The sequence below is a fragment of the Mustela putorius genome, unplaced genomic scaffold (genome assembly GCF_011764305.1).
Source record: "Mustela putorius furo isolate JIRA1106 unplaced genomic scaffold, ASM1176430v1.1 tig00000174_pilon_pilon_pilon, whole genome shotgun sequence".
NCBI classification, from domain to species: domain Eukaryota; kingdom Metazoa; phylum Chordata; class Mammalia; order Carnivora; family Mustelidae; genus Mustela; species Mustela putorius.
Genome location: NW_025421304.1, coordinates 9562628 through 9585823, shown reverse-complemented (window position 1 = coordinate 9585823; position 23196 = coordinate 9562628). Strand labels below are relative to the sequence as shown.

Sequence of the window (23196 nt, the reverse complement as noted above, 5' to 3'; positions counted from 1 at the left end):
TAAGAAGATAATTATCCAGGGAGTTAGTACATAGAGTATGCCCACAAAGAAAGGACTTGAAATTCTCTATCAAATATTTGAAGATTTCTGGGAAAAGGCCTATATATTATATTTTTTCAAGCAAAATTCCCCAAAAATTTTATTCAGAAATATTTCAGGTCCATAGAAAAAATGAAAAGAATGTTATAATGAATAAACATTTTAATCTTCACCTGGATTCCCCAATTACTAAAATTAGCTTGCATTCTCTATAATTTTTCTACTTTTTGAAACTACAAAAATCACCACCTTCAGACACTTCAAAAATTTGTCTTCAAAGACATTCACCTTTATATCCAAGGAATTAAATATTGCTAGTAAATTATCTAATATATATACTATAACAAATCTATCCAATTATACTCAAAATATACCTTCTAGGATTTATACTTTTGGTTGTTTTGTTTTTTAAGATTTTATTTATTTATTTGACAGACAGAGATCACAAATAGGCAGAGAGGTAGGCAGAGAGGGGCAGGAAGCAGTCTCTCCACTGAGCAGAAAGCCTGATGCAGGGCTTGATCCCAGGACCCTGGGATCATGACCTGAGCTGAAGGCAGAGGCTTTAACCCACTGAGCCACCCAGGCTCCCCTAGGATTTATTTCTAATGCATGATCCAATCAAGGATTGGATTTGAATTTCATGTTTATTTTTTGTTGACTAATATAACATTTTTTCCTTTTTTTTTCATTTTTTAAATGAAGTATAATTAACATATAGTGTTACATTAGTTTCAGGAATACAATATAATGATTTAACAACAAATGTTACCCAGGGCTCATCAAGATAAGTGTACTCTTGATCTCCTTTATCTATTCTACCCATCTGGCAACCACCAATTCGCTATCTGCATTTTAAAGTGTGGTTTTTGTTTTGTTTTGTTGTGGGTCTTTTTTGGCTTGCCTCTTTTCTTCTTTGTCCATTTGTTTTGTTTCTTAATTCCACATAAGTAAATCATATGGAACTTATCTTCCTCCAATTTATTTTACTTTGCATTATACCCTTTATATCCCTCCATGTTGTTGTAAATAGCAAAATTTCATTCTTTTTTGGGACTGGGTAATATTCCAGTGTGAGTTTCTCTGTGTGTGTATGTGTGTGTGTGTGTGTGTCACACACATAATATATCTTCTTTATCCATTCATCAATGAATGGACACTTGGGATGTTTCTAGGCATGGAAACAATGATATTGTTTGTATCTACGACATTGCAAATGTTACAATAAACATTGGGGTACATATCTTGTTGAACCAGTGTTGTCAATTTCTTTGGATAAATACCAAATAGAGGAACTGCTGAATGATATGGTAATTCTAGTTAACATTTTTGAGGAACTTCCATGTTTTCCACAGAGGTTAAACCAATTTGCATTCATACCAACAGCACACAAGGGATTTTTTTTTTATGCACATCCTCCAATGCTTATAATTTCTTGTTTTTTATATTAGATTTTGAGAGGTGTAAAGTAATATCTCATTGTGGTTTTAATTTGCATTGCCCTAATGATTAGTGATGACGCCCTTCTTTTCATATACCTGTTAGCCAGTATGTCACTGGACATACTGATCCTCTGCCCACTTTTTAATTGAACTATTTGGGGTTTTTTGTGTTGAGTGTTTTAAGTTCTTTATATATTTTGGATATTAACTCCTTCTCAAATATATCACTTGCAAAGATGCTGTCCCAATCACTAGGTTGCCTTTTTGCATTGCTGCTGGTTTCCTTTGCTGTGCACATTCTTTTTATTTTGGTATAGTCCCAATAGTTTAATTTCGTTTTGGTTCTCCTGAGGAGATATAACTAGAAAAATGTTGCTATGGTCATTTTTTAAAAACTTGTTGCCTACGTTTTCTTCTAGAAATTTTATGGTTTCAGGTCTCACACTTAGGTCTTTAATCCATTTCTTGTGTGTGTGTGTGTGTGTGTGTGTGTATGGTGTAAGAAACTGGTACAGTTTTCATTCTTTTGCATGTAGCTGTCCAGTTTTCCCAGCACCATTTACTGAAAAGACTGTCTTTTCCCGACTGTACACTATTGTCTCCTTTGTTGCAGAATTAATTGACCATACAAATGTGGGTTTATTTCTGGTCTTTCAATTCTGTTCCACTGATCTATGTGACTACTGTTGTGATAGTACCATACTGTTTTGATTATTCTGCTTTGTTCTCTATCTGGAACTCTGCTATAGTGATACTCTCAACTTGTTCTTCCTTCCCAAGATCGCTTGACTATTTGGGGTCTTTTGTGACTCCATACAAATTTCAGGATTATTTGTTCTAGTTCTGTGATAAATGTGGTTGGTACTCTAATAGTAATTGCATCAAATCTGTAGATGCTCTGGGTAGTATGAACATTTTAACAATATCAGTTCGCCTAATCCATGAGCATGGAATATTTTTTTATTTGTATCATCTTCACTTATGTTCAGAAGTTATAGTGTTTGGAGTATAGGTCATTCATCTCCTTGGTTATGTTTACTACTAGTAATTTTATTCTTCCCTGTGCAAATGTAATTGGGACAGGTCCTTAATTTCTCATGTGGTACTTCATTATTAGAGTATAGCAGCCAAAAGGTTTTTGTATATTAATTGTGTATTCTCAGACTTTACTGAATTCATTTATCAGTTCTAGGGGTTACTTGGTAAAGCTTTAATAGTTTCTGTTTCCTATATATAGCCTCTCATCTACAAATAGTTAAAGTATTACTTCTTTTTTTTCCAATTGGATACTTTTCATTCTTTTTCTTGACTAATTGCTGTGGCTAGGACTTCCAGTACTATATTGATTAAAGTAGTGAGAGTGGACATACATGTCTTGTTCATGATCTGAGAGAAAAAGCTCTGTTTTTCACCACTGAGTATAATATTAACTGCAGATTTTTCATATATGGCCTTTATTATACTGAAGTATGTTCCCTCTAAAACTACTTTGTTGAGAGCTTTTATCATGAATGGATAATGTACTTCATCAAATGCTTTTTCCACATCTATTGAGATGATCATGTTTCTATCCATTCTCTTGTTGATTATATCACATTCATTGATTTGCAAATATTGAACCACCCTTGTATCCCTGAAAAAAATCCCACTTGATCGTTAATTTATTTTAATATGTAGTTGGATTCAGTTTACTAGCATTTTCTTAAGAATCCCTGCATCTGTGCTCATTAGAGATAGTGACCTGTAATTTTATTCCAGTGTCTTATATGGCTTGATATTAGGGTACTGCTGACCTCATAGAATGAATTTGGAAGCTTTCCTTCATTTTCTACTTTTTTGAATAGTTGAGAAGAATAAGTATTAACTCTTCTTTAAATATCTGGTAGAATTCATCCTTGGAAGTGCTCTGGTCCTGGACTTTTACTGTTGGGAGTTTTTTTTTTTTATTATTACTGAGTCCATTTCATTGCTAGTAATTGGTCTGTTCAAATTTTCTAATTCTTCCTGCTTCAGTTTTGTTAGGTTTTATGTTTTTAAGAATTTTCCACTTCTTCCAGGTTGTTCAATTTGTTGGCATATGGTTTTTCATAATATTCTTTTATAATCCACTGTATTTCTGTATTATTATTACTTCTACTTCATTTTTTATTTTGAGTCCTCTCCTTATTTATTTATTTATTTATTTATTGAAGTCTGGCTAAAGGCTTACCTACTTCATTGAGATTTATAAAGAACCACCTTTTGGTTTCATTAATATACTGTTTTTTAGTCTCTATTTCATTTATTTCTACTCTAATCTTTACTAACTTTGTTCTTCATTTTCTAGCTCCTTTAGCTGTTAAGATTAGGTTGTTTATTGGAAATTTTTCTTGAGGTTTTGCCCCTGTTAGAACAGATTTTGCTGTATCCCCCGAATTTTGGACTATTGTGTTTTCATTTTTTTTTTAAAGATTTATTTATTTGAGAGAGAGACATCATGAACAGGAGGGCAGAGAAAGGAGAGAGAATCAAATTCCACACAGAGTACAGAGGACTTGACCTCACAACCCTGAGATCACGACCTAAGTCAAAACCAAGAGTCAGATGCTTAACTGACTGACCCACCCAGACAACCTGTGTTTTCATTTTCATTTGCTTACATGTAGTTTTTTATTTCATTTGATGGATGAGCCATTCATTGTTTAGTACAATGTTATTTTGTCTTCATGTATTTGTGTCACCTCATGTTTTCATTTTCATTTGTTGCATGTAGTTTTTGATTTTGTCAGATGACCCATTCATTGTTTAGTAGACTGTTAGTTTATCTTCATGTATTTGTGTCCCTTACAGATTTTGTTTTTGTTATTACTTCCTGGTTTCATACTGTTTTGGTCATAAAAGATGCATAACATTATTTTAGTCTTTTTGAATTTATTGAGATTTCTTTGGTGATCTAACATGTGATATCACCTGGAGACTATGCCAGGCGCATTGGAAAAGAATGTGTATCCCACTTAATTTGGATGGAATGTTCTGAATATGTTAAGCCCATCTGATCCAATGTGTAATCCGAGGACACTCTTTCCTTGCTGATTTTCTGTCCAAATGATCTACATTGATGTAGCTAGTGTATTAATGTCACCCACTATTATTGTATTCCCATCAGTTTATCCATTTGTCTATATTATAGTTTATGTATTTAGGTGCTCCCATGTTGGGTATATAAATAGTTACAATTGTTATACCCTCTTGTTGGATTGTTCGCTTCATCATTATGATCTCTTTGTCTCTTGTTATAGTCTTTGTTTTAAAGTCTATTTTGTCTGATACAAGTATTGCTAAACTAGCTTTCTTTTTGCTTGCATTTGCATGATAAATGTTTTTCTCTATCTACAAAATCAATTTACATGTGTCTTTAGGTCTGATATGGGTCTCTTAGAGGTAGCATACAGATAATGGTCCTGCTTTTTTATCCATTCAGTTGCACTATGTATTTTGATGGAAGCATTTAGTCCATTTACATTTAAAGTACTTTATGGACAGGTATATATTTATTGCCATTTTGTTACTTATATTATGCTTGTTTTTGTAGCTCTTCTCTTTTCCTTTCTTCTTCTCTTCCTCTTGAGTTTTATGCTTGGATTTCTTCCTCTTTATTTTCTGTGTATCTATTATAAGTTTTTGATTTGTGGTTACCATTAGGTTCACATATAACATCTAATGCATACAACAGTCTATATTAAGTTGATGGTCACTTACTTTTAAATCCATTCGAAAAGCACTGAATTTTAACTCCCTCCTCCCCATGTTTCATGTATATGATGTCATACATAACATCCTTTTATTTTGTGAATCTCTTGACTGATTTTTATAGATACAATTGACTTTATTGCTCTCTAACTTTAGCCTCTGTACTGGTTTAATAAGTGATTAATCTAGTTTTCTCATGTTTGCATTTGCCTGTGAATTTTTTTCCTTTCATAATTTTCTTACCTTTGAGTATGGCCTTTTCTTTCGACTCAAAGAATTCCTTTTAATGACTTCTAGAAGGCTGGTTTAGTGGGGATAAACTCCTTTAACTTTTTTTCTAGAAAACTCACTCTCCTCCAATACTGAATTATAACTTTATTAGGGAGCATATTCTTGCTTGCAGGTTTTTCCTTCCATGCCACTCTCCTCTGGCCTACAAAATTTCTGTTGAAAAAATCAGCTGATAGCCTTATGAGGTTTCCTTATTTGTAACTGTTTTATTTTCTCTTACTGCCTTTTCTCTACTGACCAAATTCTTGGTCATTACTTTTTACCATTTTTATTATGTGGCTTGGTATGGACCTCCTTAGGTTAATTTCATTGGGGGCTCTCTGTGATTTCCAAATATGCATGTGTTTCCTTCCCTAGATTTGGGAAGTTTTTCATTTTATTTCTTCAAATAAATTTTCTACCTCCTAGGATCCCTATAAGGTGACCATTATTACATGTGATCATATTGCTGAAATTGTTTATTACAACTTTTTATTGTACTTTTTTTCTTTCTGCTATTCAGCCAAGTTGCTTTCCTTTACCGTCTTCCAAGTTGATCATCACATTCTTCTGCCACCTCTATCCTTATATTGATTCCCTTCAGTGTATTTTTTATTTCATTTATTGACTTCTTCATTTCTGACTGGTTCTTTTTTACATTTTCTTTTTGATGGAGGCCTCACTGAAAGCCTCCATTCTTTTCTCAAGGCCAGTGAGTATCTTTATGACCATTACTTTGAATTCTTTATCAGACATATTGCTTATTTCCATTTCATTTAGCTCTTTTGTTGTGGTTTTGTCCTGTCCTTCCAATTGGGTTATATTTTTCTATCTCATTTTGTCTAACTGGTTGTTTCCATGTATTAGAAAAGCCAGCTACATCACCTGCTCTTGAAAGTAGTGGCCTTATGAAGACAAGGTCCTGTAGTGCCCTATAACACAATGCTCTCTATTCACCAAAACCAGACACATCATTTAGTGGTGTCTCCCATGTGAGTTGTATGCAACCTACTATTATGGCTGAGCTGTATTTGCCTTCAGTCCTATGAGATGCAATGGCCTATTTTGCCTGTTGTTAATACACCAAGTAGGGTTTTGCCTCCGTATTGTTAAGGGGCCAGTTTGCAGTTGCATTTGGGGTTGTATTGCAATAGTGTCATCTATCAAACCAGATGGTTGCCCTCAGCCAACCTGCTGGGGCTGGTCACACTGACCTGTGTGAGGTCACACTGACCTACTTTTCTTGTCCCGACAGGTTTTTGTTAGTAGTTAGTGCTGACTGTAAAACCAGAATACCTGGCCCCAATCTGTTTGCCAAGACTGCAGTAACACTGATTGGCAAGGAACTATCTCTGAGCTGCTAGCTATAAAGTTCAGCTGCTGGAACTATGGACTTACTAGGGTATGTGATTATCTTTTCCCACTCCCCAGGGCAGGAGTCACTGTAAAATGGTAGGAGTCTCTCCCAGAAGTACTTGTAGAGTATTTTGTGGCAGGAGGTACTCTGGAGATATTCCTGACAAATGGACTTGGTTGGATGGAACAGATGTCCAGGAGAACACAAGGTCAGGGCACTTGGAGCTAGCAAGATAAGTGGAGAGTATTTTTGCTGGTTCTACAAGTGTCCCACGTTCTAAGCTGTGTAGGGGGAAAGAAATGGCACTTGCCACCTCTTTTGATCTTGGAGAAGTCTCCTAAAGATCCTGCACCTCTAGCACTTATTCTGATATTAATAAATAAATCTCCTTTATGGACATGCCAAAACTTTTTACAACTGTTCCTTCTTTGCTGTATCTCAACCATGTTACTTTTGCTGGCTCTTTCTTTTCTTTTTTTTTTTTTTTTTTTAAGATTTTGTTTATTTATTTGACAGACAGAGATCACAAGTAGGCAGAGAGGCAGGCAGAGAGAGAGGAGGAAGCAGGCTCGCTGCTGAGCAGAGAGCTCAATGAGGAGCTCAGTCCCAGGACCCTGGGATCATGACCTGAGCCGAAGGCAGAGGCTTTAACCCACTGAGCCACCCAGGCGCCCCTTATGTTGACTCTTTAAAGGCAGGAGCTCAGTTTCCTATCACATACCAGTTATCCTACAGCAAAATGTACTATTTTTTAATGTAAGAACGGAACCCTGCTAATTGTAAAAACTCCTGAAGTTAAGCCCCATACATTTATCTAAGCCCAGTGTTATAGGGACTCATCTTGCCAGTGAGGGTCCCCTGTGCCTGGAGTACCTGGTATGGAGTCTGATCCTCATACTTCTCTGTGGTTATGGTATCCCTCTCCTTTGTGGTTAGTCTCAAAGGGGGTTTGACTCCCACCCATGTCACTGCCCTTCCCACTCTTTTTGATGTGGCCTCCTCTCTACAATTAACTGTGTAAACTCTTCTGTCAGTCAGAGAACGAAAGCACAAAGACCCGTTTCCACTGAGCCCATCCCTCTGACAGGGAGCAGGGTACCTCTGCCCAAGCAGGGTTGTGTGAGAAACAGTGTGGCAGGCTTCTCCCCAAGAAGAAAGTCTGGAAGAGTAAGAGGACGACAGCCCTAGAATCCCAATAAAAATGTAAAATCCCTACACCAGGAGAAACTACTATATAGAGCTCCAAGCGTTGTCTCACAGCTTGTTATTTTTCAGAACCAAATCTCTTTTTCTTTTTATTCCTTCTTTTATGCTTCTTCTGAATTTTTTTGACCTTATTCTCATTATAACTAGATGTTTAATATATCAACTTATATTTCATAATAGCTTTTTAACTTGTACTTTTTCACACCTATGTATTTTTTTATCACTATATGCTTCATTGCAGTCCTTTTTCCCTAATCAGTATTACCTTTATATATACACAAGTTTTACTTTCCCAGTAATTTTGGTAAGCAGTGTCCTCTAACAAACAGACCAAAATACACCCAGGAACACTGGAACAACCTACACTGTCCACACTGAGAGATTACAGCCCCCTTTACTTTATCTCACCCCTGCCTTTTTTTTGTTCCCACCCCTGCCTTTTAAAAATTTTTTGTTTTAAATTTTTTATTTTAAAATTTTTACTCTTGTGTTTCACCTTGGCTTTGCTTCTTTCGGTGGTGGCTTCCAACCACTCTAGATTTTCTGAGGGTGCATCTTGCTTGGTTCACATTTGATATTTTGGACTCTGACATTCCCTCAACCATCCCTCAACAGGAATGGAATCCCAACAAAAATAAGAACCAGAGACGATGTCCTCTGCCACAGTTCTAATGGACATGGATATAAGAGGTAGAATTCAGGATAGCAATTATAAAGTCAATAGCTAGGCTTTAGAAAAGCATTAGTGACAATACAGAATCTCTAAGGGCAGAAATGAGATCTAATCAGGCTGAACTTAAAAATGCTATAAATGAGATACAGTCAAAATTGGATGCTCTAACAGCCAGGGTAAATGAAACAAAAGAATGTATTACTGATCTACAAGATAAGCTGAAAGAAGGGAAGATAGAAACCCATGAGAACAGACTTAGAGAGATCAGCGACACAATGCAAGGTTCCAATGTCAGAATTATTGGGATCTTGGAGGGGTAGGAGAGAGAGGGAGGACTAACAGGTATATTTGAGGAAATCATAGCTTAGAACATCCTAATCTAAGGAAGGAAACAAGTATTCCTGACAGAGAGGCAGAGAGGACACCTCCCAATATAAATAAAAACAGACCAACATCCCGGCATATAATAATGAAGCTTGCAAATCTTAGAGCCAAGGAAGCTATCCTGAGAGTAGCAAGGGGGAAGAGAATTCTTAAATACAAAGGGAAGAACATCAGAATAATGTCAGACCTGTCCAGAGACCTGGTAAGCCAGAAAGGTCTGACAAGGTATATTAAGAGTACTAAATGAGAAGAAAATGCAGGCAAGAATACTTTATCCAGCAAGGCTGTCACACAGAACAGATGGCAAGACAAAGAGCTTCCAGGACTGGCAGAAACTGAAAGAATATGTGACCACCAAGCCAGCCATGAAAGAAATATTAAGGGGGATTCGATAAAGAAGAAAGACCCCAAGAGTATTTTAGACCAGAAATCTACAGAGATGATCTATAGAAATAGGGACTTTACAGGCAATACAATGGCACTAAATTCATGCCCTTCAATAGTTATTCTCAACATGAAGGGCCTCAATGCTTCCATGAAACAGCACAGGGTTGCACACTGGTACAAAGACAGAACCCACTCACATGCTGTCTACAAGAGACTCATTTTGAAACTAAAGACACCTCCAGATTGAAAGTGAGGGGATGGAGAACGATTTATCATGCCAACGGACATCAAAAGGAAGCTGGGGTGCAATTCTTGTATCAGACAAATTGGATTTTAAACCAAAGACTGTTGTAAGAGATGTCGAGGGACACTATATCATACTTAAAGGGCCTATCCAACAAGAAAATCCAACAGTTGTAAATACCTATGCCCCCAACATGGGAGCAACCAACTACATAAACCAACTCTTCACCCAAATAGTCATATTGATAATACTATACTAATAGGAGATCTCAACACTCCACTCTCAGCAATGGCCAGATAGTCTAAACCAAAGATCAACAAAGAAACAAGAGCTCTAAATGACACATTGGACTAGGTGGACTTTGTAGATATATACAGAACATTTCCCCCTGAAACAACAGAATACTCATTTTTCTCAAGACTGAGATTATTCCCTACATATTTTCAGACCAAAATGTTTTGAAACTGGAACTCAATCACGAGAAATAATTTGGAAGGAATTCAAACACTTGGAAGTTAAAGAGCATCCCGCTATAGAATGAACAAGTCAAGCAGGAAGTTTAAAAAGAACTTAAACAATTCATGGAAACTAATGAGAATGAAAACACATTGGTCCAAAACCGATGGAATACTGCAAAGGCAGTCCTAAAGGGGAAATACATAGCCATCCAAGCCTCTCTCAAAAAAGTAGAAAAGTCCTAAATGCACAGCTAACCTTAGACCTAAAGGAGCTGTACAAAGAGCAGCAAATAAAACCTAAAGCAAGCAGGAAAAGAGAAATAATAAAGATTAGAGCAGAGATAAATGAAATAGAAACCAGAAAAACAGTAGAACAGATCAACAAAACTAGAAGCTAGTTCTTTGAAAGAATTAATAAGGTCCATAAACCTCTGGCCAGACTTAACCAAAACAAAAGGGAAAGGACCCAAATCAATAAAATCAGGAACAAAAGGGGAGAAATCACGACCAATACCAAGAAAACAGAGACAGTTATTAGCACTTATTATTAGCAGTTATATGCCAACAAGCTAAGTAATTTGGAAGAAATGGATGCATTCCTGGAAACTTATAATCTATCAGGACTGAAACAGGAAAAAATAGACAATCAGAACAGACCAATAACCAGCAAGGAAATTGAAACAGTTATCAAAAGACTCCCCAAAAACAAGAGTCCGGGGCCAGGTGGCTTCCCTGGGGAATTCTACCAAACATTTAAAGAGATAATACCTATTCTACTGCAGGTGTTTCAAAAAATAGAAATGGAAGAAAAATGTCCAAACTGTTTCTGTGAAGCCAGCATTACCCTGGTCCTCAAGCCAGGCAAAGACCCCCAAAGAAAAGGAGAATTGCAGAGCAAAATCCCCGATGAACATGGATGGATGCCAAAATACTCACCAAGTTCCTAGTCAAAAGGATCCAACAGTACATTAAAAAAATTATTCATGGGTGCCTGGGTGGCTCAGTGGGTCAAGCCTCTGCCCTCGGCTCAGGTCATGATCTCAGGGTCCTGGGATCGAGCCCCACATCAGGCTCTCTGCTCAGCTCTCTTTCTGCCTGCCTCTCTGCCTACTTGTGATCTCTCTGTCAAATAAATAAATAAAATCTTTAAAGAAAAGAAAAGAAAAAAGGATTATTCACTACCACAGGGTGGGATTTATTCCTGGCATGCAAGGGAGATTCAACAATCGCAGATCACATCAACAAAAGAGGAAACAAGGACCATATGATCCTCTCAATTGAGGTAGAAAAAGCATTTGACAAAATACAGCATCCTTTCTTGATTAAAAACTCTTCACAATGGAGGGTTAGAGGGAACATACCTCAATCTCATAAAAGCCATCTATGAAAAGCACACAACAAATAGAATTCTCACTGGGGAAAAACTGGGAGCTTTTCCCTTAATGTCAGGAATAGGGCAGGGATACCCAATCTCACCACTATTGTTCAACATAGTAGTAGAAGTCCTAGCCTCAGCAATCAGACAACAAAAAGAAATAAAAGGCATTCAAATTAGCAAGGAAGTCAAACTCTCACTCTTCATAGAGGACATAATACTTTATGTGGAAAACCCAAAAGACTCCACCTCCAAATCACCTGAACTCATAAAGCAAATCAACAACGTAGCAGGATACAAAATCAATGCACAGAAATCTGTCACTTTCCTATACACTAACAATACGACCAGGAATAAATTCGGCTTACAACTGCACCAAAGACCAAGATACCTAAGAATAAAACTAACCAAAGAGTTAAAAGATCTACATTCTAGAAACCACTGAACACTTACGAAAGAAACTGAGGAAGACACAAAGAGATGGAAAAATATTCCGTGCTCATGGATTGGAAGAATAAACATTGTGGAAATGTTTATGCTGTCCAGAACCATCTACACTTTCAATGGAATCCCTGTCAAAAGACCATTGACATTTTTCACAGAGCTGGAAAAAACAATCCTAAAATTTGAATGGAGCCAGAAAAGACCCCAAAGTGCCAGGGAAATGTCGAATAAGAAAGCCAAAGCTGAGGGCATCACAGTGCCTGACTTTAAGCTATGTTACAAAGCTGTGCTCATCAAGACAGCACGGGACTGCACAAAAACAGACACACAGATCAATGGAATGGACTAGAGAGCTCAGAAATGGACCCTTAACTAACGGTCAGGAAAGAGTATCCAATGGAAAAAGACAGTCTCTTCAATAAATGGTGCTCAGAAAATTGGAGGGCTCCATAGAGAAGAATGAAACTGGACCACTCTCATATACCATCCACGAGATAAACTCAAAATGGATGAAAGACCTCAGTGTGAGATAGGAATCCATCAAAATCCCAGAGAACATAGGTGGTAACCTCTTTGACAATGGCCAAGGAAATTCTTTCAAGAACATCTTCAAAGGCAAGGGCAACAAAAGTAATAATGAACTTTTGGGACTTCATCAAGATTAAAAGCTTCTGTACATGAAACAATTAACAAAACTAAGGCAGTCCACGGAATGGGAGAAGATATTTGCAGATGACATTACAGAGAACGGGCTGGTATCCAAGATGTATAAAGAACTTCTCGGGGCGCCTGGGTGGTTCAGTGGTTTAAGACTCTGCCTTTGGCTCAGATCATGATGTCTGGGTCCTGGGATTAAGTCCTGCATCAGGCTCTCTGCTTGGCAGGGAGCCTGCTTCCGCCTCTCTGCCTGCCTTTCTGCCTACTTGTGATCTCTATTGCTGTCAAATAAATAAATATATAAATCTTTAAAAAAAAAAAAAAAAAGAATTTCTCAAACTCAACACCAAAATTATCAAATAATCCCATCAAGAAATGGGCAGAAGACATGAACAAATACTTCTCCAAAGAAGAAATAGCAATGGCTATCAGACACATGAAAAAATTTTCAACATCAGGAAATCCAAATCAAAACCACAATGAGATACCACCATACAATAGTTAGAATGCAAAAATTAACAAGGCAGGAAACAACAAATGTTGGCAAGGATGTGGAGAAAGGGGAACCCTCTTACACTATTGGTGGGAATGCAAGATGTTAAACCACTTTGGAAAACAGTATGGAGGTTCCTTAAAAAGGGAAAAACGAGCTACCCACTGACCTAGCAATTGCACTACTAGGTATTTACCCCCAGATGTTGTGAAAACAAGGGGCAAATGCACCCCAATGTTCATAGTGTCCACAGTAGCCAAATTGTGGAAGGAGCTGACATGCTCTTCAACAGATGAATGGATAAAGAAGATATGGTTCAGGGAGTCTGGGTGGCTCAATTGTTAAGCATCAGGCCCAGGATACTGGGATTGAGCCCCGCACCAGGCTCCCTGAGCAGTGGAAGGCCTGCTTCTCTCTTTCCCACTCCCCTAGCTTGTGTTCCTTCACTCACTGTGTCTCTGTCAAATAAACAAAATCTTTAAAAAATAAAAAAACTTAAAAAAATAAAAAGAATATACAGTTCATATAATACAATGGACTATTACTCAGCCATCAGAAAGGATGAATATGTATCATTTGCAACAACATGGAAATGACTAGAGGGTATTATGCTAAGTGAAATAAGTCAATCAGAGAAAGACAATTATATTATTTCACTCATATGTGGAACATAAGGAATAGCACAGAGGGCCATAAAAGAAAGAAGGGGAAACTGAATGGGAGAAATCAGAGAGGGAGACTAACCATGAGAGACTATGGATTCTGGGAAATAAACTGAGGGTTTTGGAAGGGACTAGGGTGGGAGGATGGGTAATTAAGGAGGGGTCATGATGTAATGAGCACTGGGTGCTGTATGCAACTAATATACTACTGAACACTAAATCAGAAACTAATGATGTAGTATATGGTGGCTAACTAAACATAATTTAAAAAGTATATGCATATGTCTCACCTCCAGATAATTAATATTCAGAAACCTAATCTTAATAACAGTTAAAATGTATTCCTATAGACTATGAATCAGGACACACATTGGATGTTTTCCATATATAACAAAATAAAGTAAGAATATATTTTATATTGTGAAGGGATTTTTTTTTTAAAAGATTTTATTCATTTATTTGACAGAGAGAGAGATCACAAGTAGGCAGAGAGAGAGACGAAGGAAAGCAGGCTCCCTGCTGAGCAGAAAGCCAGATGCGGGGCTCAATCCCAGGACACTGAGATCATGACCTGAGCCGAAGGCAGCGGCTTAATCCACTGAGCCACTCAGGTGCCCCGGGGATTTTTTTTTTTACTTTATAAAATAATTATTTGACTTATAGCCTTATTTAACAAATGATACCTCAGTGAAATTGTAGGGGGTAAAATTCTAAAGTGGGGTGGGGTGCAATGGGCCTCAGCCCTGCTCTATCATTAACTAGTTGTGTAACTTTGGATAAATCTGTTAACTACCTGGGCCCTAGTTTTATCATCTGCAAAATTCGATCAGCCATCATGTCCCCCTGATTGAAAGCAACCAAGTCAAGGAGAATGGGGAGATCATTCTGCCAAAAACAAATGATGACTTAAATATCTAGAGATGAAAAAAATTTTGGTGACAAAATCATAAAATGTCAGAATTAGTCTTGCATAAACTCTTAAGAAAACTTAAATATTTAGAGGCCTAGATAGATATGAGCGCTCACAGATTACACATTAAATCAGCAGCAAAGCCCAACAATTGCCCAATTTGTCTTAGGCCAACAAAAATCTATTATCCAGACTTAAAGTTACTAGAAGCGCACACACCAGCTTACCTGTATGCAAGAGCCAAAGCCCAGATCCCAGCAGCGCAATACAGACTGTCATGGATTTTTGCCTTCTGATCATCACCGCATGTTTTAGTGGGAAAGAGACCTGTGGTTGGACTTTGATACAGTAGCAATGTTGACTTGACTGGAATGGAACACAAGAAAAAGAATGAATTGTACAGCCATCCATTTTCCTTGGGCTGAAGATCTTAATCTTTAGTTTCCTCATTCTACTTTTGACATTTCTGTTGTTCCTGAATTTACCTATAATATGCAATTTTTTAGCATGCAGAAACTGCTTCATGTAGCTCACTCCAACTTAAGTGGGAATCCACCCTGAAGGAAGGGTATTTCTACTTTTGAGGAAAGAACTCAGCTAATTAGCAATTAAAAATCTTTTAGCATAGCCTACCTAATGTCAATAAGTGTAGTAAGGCAACATCAGGTACAGAAAAGAAAAAAAGACCAATAAAAAAGAAGGATATTTTCAACAACAAGTTCAATAGGGAAACAAAGCAAATGTACAACAAAGAGTGGCATTAATCGCTAAATCCAAATCTTATTTTCCACTGATGACTAACTTGTGTCCTGTCTTCAGAGGAATGTATTCATTTTATTTTAATATTATATATATATGTATATATTTATAATATAATATAACATATTATATTATACAGGCTGGAGATACAGTAACATGTCAAAATCAAATCTTATCCTTATGACATGAAAATAAGTAAATAAATATTTGGAGAACATTTTACTTAAAAAACTGAAATTAATGCTTTATTACCTTTTATAAAAGAGCCTTGAAATATAAATATACACCCACCAAAACTACATTTCCTAAAAGTTATTTTTTCCTAACTATAAATTTGTTTTTCCATAAAATACATTTAATTAATCTAGATTGGCATATGCCACCTTTTTTTAGAGCAATTTTTTAAGGACCTAAAGCACTCTTCTCCTTCAAAGACTTAAAGAATTTCTTTTTCTTTTTCTCAGACAAAACTGATGTTATCATTACCATTTTTTTTCAGAATACCAGTATATTTATCATTTTTCCCCGAGCAAAGAATTAGTCCTTATAGTCTGAAGTAAACAACTGGCATTTCTTTAGAAAGGTATTTAAATTTCTTTATCTAGTCATGGCTACAATGATAATAGAAGGGCCACATAAGAATACATTCCAAAATTGTGACCAAAATAACATGAATTAAGGTTTTACGTGAGCTAAACACAAACAACAAAAAACCCTTATCTTAGGGGAAATAAATTAATTTAATTTAATATTATTTTCCATACAAGTCCATATAAATAGCACAAGAAGAAAACTGGCAAAAATTAATAAGCTTTTCTAACTTAGAGTCTGATGAACAAAGAGGAATCCCGTGCATACATATCTCCAAGTCAATTACTCACATTCAAAAGCAGAATCTGCCAGGCTGCCTTTGGCAAAACAATAACAAATAAAATAGGGAACCATTTTTTTTTTTTTTTTAGTAATACTAACCTGAGGTTATCTTGTGTCTCTCAGTGAATTAGAAATAGATACAAAAGCCTTAGGACTACTTGGGAACCAAGTATAGGTAAATGAGGAAGGAACACTTCTACAAAATCATTATGTAAAGTAGTAATCAAGAAGCAGCCTCTAGTTCTCAAATCTGGTAATGTTTAGGAGGGCTAAAAGGACACAGAGGACATTGGTGATGGTTTTAAAAATTATTCAAGGGACAGATGACTTGCTGGAATTCTTTCATAGTCCCAGTATCAATATGCAATTGGAATATATAGCTGCCTCAGCAATGACACTATCCCAACATCCCAATGAAAGAATATCATCATGCATATAATATATGCAATAGAAGGCAGGGTAAATACTAATGTTAACTACCTAAGGACACATTTTCCTCAAATTTTGCTTACCAATTCTGTAATAATGATCCAGTTTATCCCAAAGAGTCTCATTATCAGGTCTCGGAAGATTAATGCTTTTAAGAGGTTCATAAACTGAGCCTAAAAGAAAAATGAAAACCCACAAATGCAATCATTTTCACTGAGATAAACAAAGAAAACTTCTAAATAAATGAAAAAGCACTACTTAATCTAATTTTCATTTTTATATGTGAACTACTACATTGTATTACTGGTCAAATTTTTGGTAGGGGAAGAAGAGAGAAGAAATCGCCCTTGCAACAAGTATAGAAGAGTTTTAAATGTTACGGAAACCCCACCCTCACCCCTGGAAGTTAATCTAACTGACATATATATATATATACATATACTGATCCCAACAATTCAAATACCAGTAATACTTATGTGCTAGTCGTGAGTTCAATAATTTCAGTTCCTGTTGAGAAATATCTACTTAGAATGCTCTGAAATCCAAAACTTATTCTTTATGCTCATGATCAGGCAGCTTTCTGTCAAATGATCATATCCCAAAAACCTCAAGGAAAAAGAGAATGCTAACATGTTCTAAAGTCATACACTCCATGAATATTCAGATAGTTTTCATACTGAAATTCTGAAGCCTCTACTTTCTCCTAGGTAGATAAAACTCATGCCTTATTATCTGGACTAAAGCAGAAACCATTTCTACTTCTCAGCCATGAAAACTACTCCAACGTATTAGCAGAGCATACTGCTCAAAAGCTACAGAATACATAATAATCATGATAATTTGCCACAAAATGGATACAGAAAATTGTTCACTTGACTAGTGCGCATTCTCAACTACTGACTGAAAGGAAGACACCTGAACCTCCAGCCATCAGACTAAGTACTGTCTCTCATTCTTGTTCCAAGCACTCAGAAATTATAAACATCTCAAGGTCACAACTAATCCACCACTGGATTCAGGTAATATACATAATATGGCCTATCAACATAGCACAAGAGTGCCCCTTAAATTTACCTAGGGTTAGAAGGGGACTGTGTTGGCATGCATTAAGAATGTTTTTCTAAAAAAAATTAAAGCATTTCTGTTCATAAAAGTGCTATGCCTACTAAGCTAGTATAAAACTTAGGTATTTGGAATCCCTTTATGTTTAGGGAGAAGATAAACACTATGAAGGAAGAAAGGAAAGATCTATATATTAAGGCAATAATCTCATTATCCTCTGGTGGAAAGAGAGGTGATTTATGCAACAAAACAGGAATATGAAATGACTTGAAGAGATTGTCTAAAAAAGATAATGACATCAACCAGAATGGTCCCCCAGAGAAGAATGGGGAGGCCTATCAACCTAGACAGGAAAGCATCAGGAACTCCTGCACAAGAGGCAAGGATCTGGCCATGGCTTCTACCTCCCTGCATTCAATAGCTCTGGGTAGGTATAAATATATGCGCAGCCTGGCAGATTGGAAAAAGGAATATGGCCACTGCTTACAAGGTAGGTGCTAAGCTCTGGGAGTCTACAACCTCTCTGTGAAGCTCATTCAATAATTAATAAAATAGAATCAGATATATATCATCAGAAGTTTTAAATTGTGAATACACATATACAAAGATTAAAGGAGACACCTTTGCTGGGTGGAAGGACTGGGAATGCATGTTATTTCTATTTTTACTTATTAGAAATGTTAATATTTTGCTAAGAAAAAAAACCATCAGAAATTGCATATAATTTCATTACATATAGGTAAAACAATATATGTGCATATGGATAAAAATTGAAGTAGAATATAAAAAACTAAAATCCAACTTTGTATCTACCATAATAATTGTAGGTGAATTTATTTTCAAATACTGTTTTAATGTCATTGTATCATGGTTTTAGGGTAAAAAATATTTATTTTTAAAAGTGCTATTACATCTAAGGTGCCCCTCAACTCCCAAAAAAGATTAAAATGATTCTGATATCTAATGTTCCGCAATGAAATCACCAATGGAGTTTCATTAAAGCTATGATAAACAAAAGGAAAACCAGATTTTACAGAAAAATAAATACCTCTGTAGTAAGAGCTAAAAGAGATGTTCAAAGCATGCAGAAAAGTATAAAAGTAACATCACCTAACTCACTAAGAACCAATATTTTCTTATACTTTCTTCCATCTTCAAAGCAAACCCATGGTGAATTAAGAACAGCTTGCCTAGATAAATGTTAGTATTTTAGTGATCACCATTGTATTGTTTCTGAAGTAACTGAAAATTAAACAAGGATGTTCCTTATAATTTATGGCAAAAAGTACCACAAATCTGAGTCAAAGGAAAAGTAATCAATGGTAACATTTTAAACAAAAATTAGACATCTAGGGGCACCTGTGTGGTTCAGTAGATTAAAGCCTCTGTCTTCCGCTCAGGTCATAATCCCAGGGTCCTGGGATCAAGTTCCACATCAGGCTCTCTGATCAGCAGGGAGCCTGTTTCCTCTCTCTCTCTGCCTGCCTCTCTGTCTACTTGTGATCTCTGTCAAATAAATAAATAAAATCTTAAAAAAAATTAGACACCTGAAAAGCTTCAATACAAATAAAAATGTGGAGGAGAAAGCAATCAATAGAACATGAATTCCCAAAGACAATGAAAAAGATTCAAAATTACAGAAAACATTAATAAATGTTTAGAGTTCAAAATGAAATGAAGTATCTAAATGTGAATTTTTCCTTTTATGTTTTATCCCAGTTGAATTATGCCTATATTCAAACATCACAAAGTAAAATAAAATTATCTTTTTCCAATTTGTAAAAATGAATTTAAACATGTTCATTCTGATTTTTCCCTGTCAGTTTTCTTGGTATTAGGAAAATACAATCAATCTACTCTTCATTTCAGAACACATTATTGCCAAAGACATTCACTGACAAAGAACAATACAAGGAGAGGCAGAAGTTGTTTCTTGAAGATTAATATTTAGCTTTATCATGAAAGAGGAAAGGCTTATTATTTAGGAGATTAAACAAGGAGTTTCCTAAAAAAAATTTCCATGAGACGAAAACAATACTAAGAACACAATAAAGGTACAAATTTTACGAATTTGGCTCCATGAAACACCAAGAAGCTTTCTGAGTGTTATGGGGAGGCTCTTAAGCAATCATAAAACAGCACTCGTAATTCAAATAGCAACCACTAAAAGAATAAAAATAAGGACTCAAAAGGGAAGTCAAGATGGAAAACAGATCAGCAAACCGAAACAGTATCAACTGTCTATTATTTGGGCATACAATTTTTCAGTATATGATTGAAAGTCCTTTAATAGGGTCTACACAAAAATGTTATTAATCAAGGCTTTCATGAACCCTTAAGTACCTTTATCATTTTTCTACATATGGTGATAGACCAAGATAAATACCATTATTTATTCATTCAGTTAATACATGCAGTGTATGCAAAAAACTCTGAATTCCACATCTAGAAGGCTACCAGGATTCATAGGTTAGTCGTAAGATAAGGTTTTGAATAAGAGTAACACAAATTAGAGTAGTGAGTTTCTTAAAAGAAAAAGGATAGGAAAATTCAGTCCCCCTCTGGGGCTAAGAGAACAGGAAACTCCTGCATTGCAATCTCTGAAAATAATAGCAATTGCAAATAATGAACTACCATCTAAATATGAAGATAACAACTGAAATCTAGGAGAACACGAAGTCATAAACATATATACAAACCTACAGACATATTATCATAGCTCCAAAGCTTATACACGTGTCTTACGGAACAAGATACTACATACCAAGGTTTTTTTTTGAAGTGATACACATGAAAAGGTTTAGGGGAAGAAAGGATATAGCTAACAGGGTACATTTTATTGAACACAGATCCAAATATGCCCTTTTACGAAATAGGAAATTTTATTATAAACCTAAATCCTTAGAAAGGCCTATAGGATTCTGATCTTCTCCCTCAATTAAAATAAGTTCTTTTCAGATTAAAAAAATACAACATTCCACCAGCCTAAAATAGGCATCGTTAACATTTTGGTGCATTCCTTTCAAGCATTTCTTTAAGCAATATTTGTAAACATGAATAAAATTTACCACATGTGGAGTCATAGCATATAGGCTGTTTTTATCATTCTTTTTTCCTTTATCTCACTTCTTGCCCTCTTCTGTCCTCATTCCCAGGTAACCATACTTTTTCCTTATCTATGTGACGAAACACATATGCATAAATGAGGGAAGAGTCTTTCAAAGCTTGTTTTATAAAAATGGAGTCATGAAATAGACCCTTCCTTGCCTCTTGCTCCTCTCATTTGACATCACACATGGAAATCAAAAAAGGCAATGATTCTTTCTTTGACTGATTCCAGGGTTTTAATACAGTACAGCTTATTCAATTATTCCTCTTTCAGTGAGTATATATTTGTTTTCTATTTTTGCCATCAAAAACAATCCTGCAAAATATCCTTATACATAGATACAACCAGTAGTTTGCTAGAACCAACTAATACTCGCTGGAGAGAGTCAAGTATTAAATTTTCAGGAATTTTGGGAGCTGGTTACAAAACAAATACATGAAAATAAAATTACAAAAACTTACAATGATAATTATTAAAAACAAAGGTAATAAATACTCAAAACTCATCACTTCCAATTTTACTACATTTTACTGTTATATGGGCTCTTGAATTGATTTATACCTATAGATCTGTACGTTGGAAATACTATGTAACAGCATGTTACAACATATTTCTTTCCAACTCTGCATTCAGTGATGTCATGTAGATTTGAGCAGTTGTTACAAAAACCAAATGGTCTGCAAAAGCCTAAAATTTTTTAACCATCTGGCCCTTTTTAGAAGTTTGCCTGCCTTTAATCTAAATTCCCAGTAGTATTAAATTCATGAATAAATGTACTATTTTAAAAATAATGGCAAACTGCATTTTTTCTAAAGGCTAAAACAATTCCTATTCCTACTAGATATAAGTGCTTCATTCTTATAGAAGTTTTTCCAGGGGCACCTGGGTGCCTCAGCTGGTTGAGTGTTGGACTTTTGATTTTGGCTCAGGCCATAGTCTCAGAGTCATGAGATTGAGCCCTGCATTGGGCTCTGCAATGAGCATGGAGCCTGCTGGGGATTCTCTCTCTCCCTCTTCCTCTGCAACTCTCCTTGTGCTCTCTCTCGAAAAATAAAAAAAAAAGTTTTTCAAATCTGATAGTGTCTTACTTTTGTTCATCATGTCTCATAGAATTCATGAGCTCCTGAAAATCTTTGCAAACTAGCCATTTGGATTTGCTCTTCTGCGAATTGCCTACATCCTAATGCTATTTGCTATTGCTTTGTTAGTGTTTTTGCCATCAATTTCTGAAAGCTCTTTGTGTATTTTGTTTGCTGCTTAATATTTCATTTCAAATATTTTCCCCTGAGCTTTCATTAGTATACTAACACTACAATATAAAAACTTCCAAGAGTCAAATATATCTCTTTCCAAACTTAGTTTTAGTTTTCCTTTCTTTTTAAAAGGTTTTTGACAAAATGAGCAAAGGGGGAAAAATTAAGAGAGAGGAGCAAACCAAAAAACAGACTCTTCTATTTTTTTTTAATATTTTATCTATTTATTTGACAGAGAAAGAAAGATCACAAGTAGGCAGAGAGGCAGGTAGAGCGAGAGGAGAAAGAAGACTCCCCACTGAGGGACGCCTGGGTGGCTCAGCTGGTTAAGCGGCTGCCTCCGGCTCAGGTCATGATCCCAGCGTCCTGGGATTGAGTCCCGCATTGGGCTCCTTGCTCAGCCGGGAGCCTGCTTCTCCCTCCCTCTGCCTACCACTCTGTCTGCTTGTGCTCACTCTCGCTCCTCTCTCTCTCTCTGACAAATAAATAAAATCTTAAAAAAAAAAAAAAAAGACTCCCCACTGAGCAGAGAGCCCGATGTGGGGCTCGATCCCAGGAAGGACCCGAGATCATGACCTGAGCCGAAGGTAGAGGGTTAACCCACTAAGCCAACCAGGCGCCCTTAGACTCTTAACTATAAAGAACAAACTGATGGTTGCCAGAGGGGAGGTGAGTGGGGCATGGGTGAAATAGACAATGGAGATTAAGAAGTGCTCTTGTGATGAGCACCAGGTATCGCACGGAAGTGTTGAATCACTATATTGTACACCTGAAATTAATATTATACTGTATGTTAACTAACTAGAATTTAAATAAAAACTTAAATATTAAATAAAAAGGGTTTTTGACAACTCCTAGATTATATACAGAGTCATCCCTCAATTTTCTGCTAAGCTTTTTATTATGTAAAAAACTTTTCCCAATACAATGTATTTTCAAGCAACTTTAAAATTTAAGTTACATCTTTAAATTCAGAAGATA

General features: G+C 36.0%; 1 protein-coding gene across 2 annotated transcripts in view; it reads right to left on the bottom strand.

Annotated features, from left to right (window-relative positions):
* PHKB (phosphorylase kinase regulatory subunit beta) overlaps nt 1-23196 on the bottom strand; it is a 242624-nt gene that overhangs the window by 193044 nt on the left and 26384 nt on the right. For both annotated transcript variants that reach the window (XM_045076026.1, XM_004744118.3), the window contains exons 3-4: nt 16875-16964; nt 14958-15096 (exon numbers count right to left, since the gene is read on the bottom strand). In XM_045076026.1, the coding sequence (XP_044931961.1) occupies nt 14958-15096; nt 16875-16964 (229 nt within the window). The remainder of the gene's footprint in view (nt 1-14957; nt 15097-16874; nt 16965-23196) is intronic.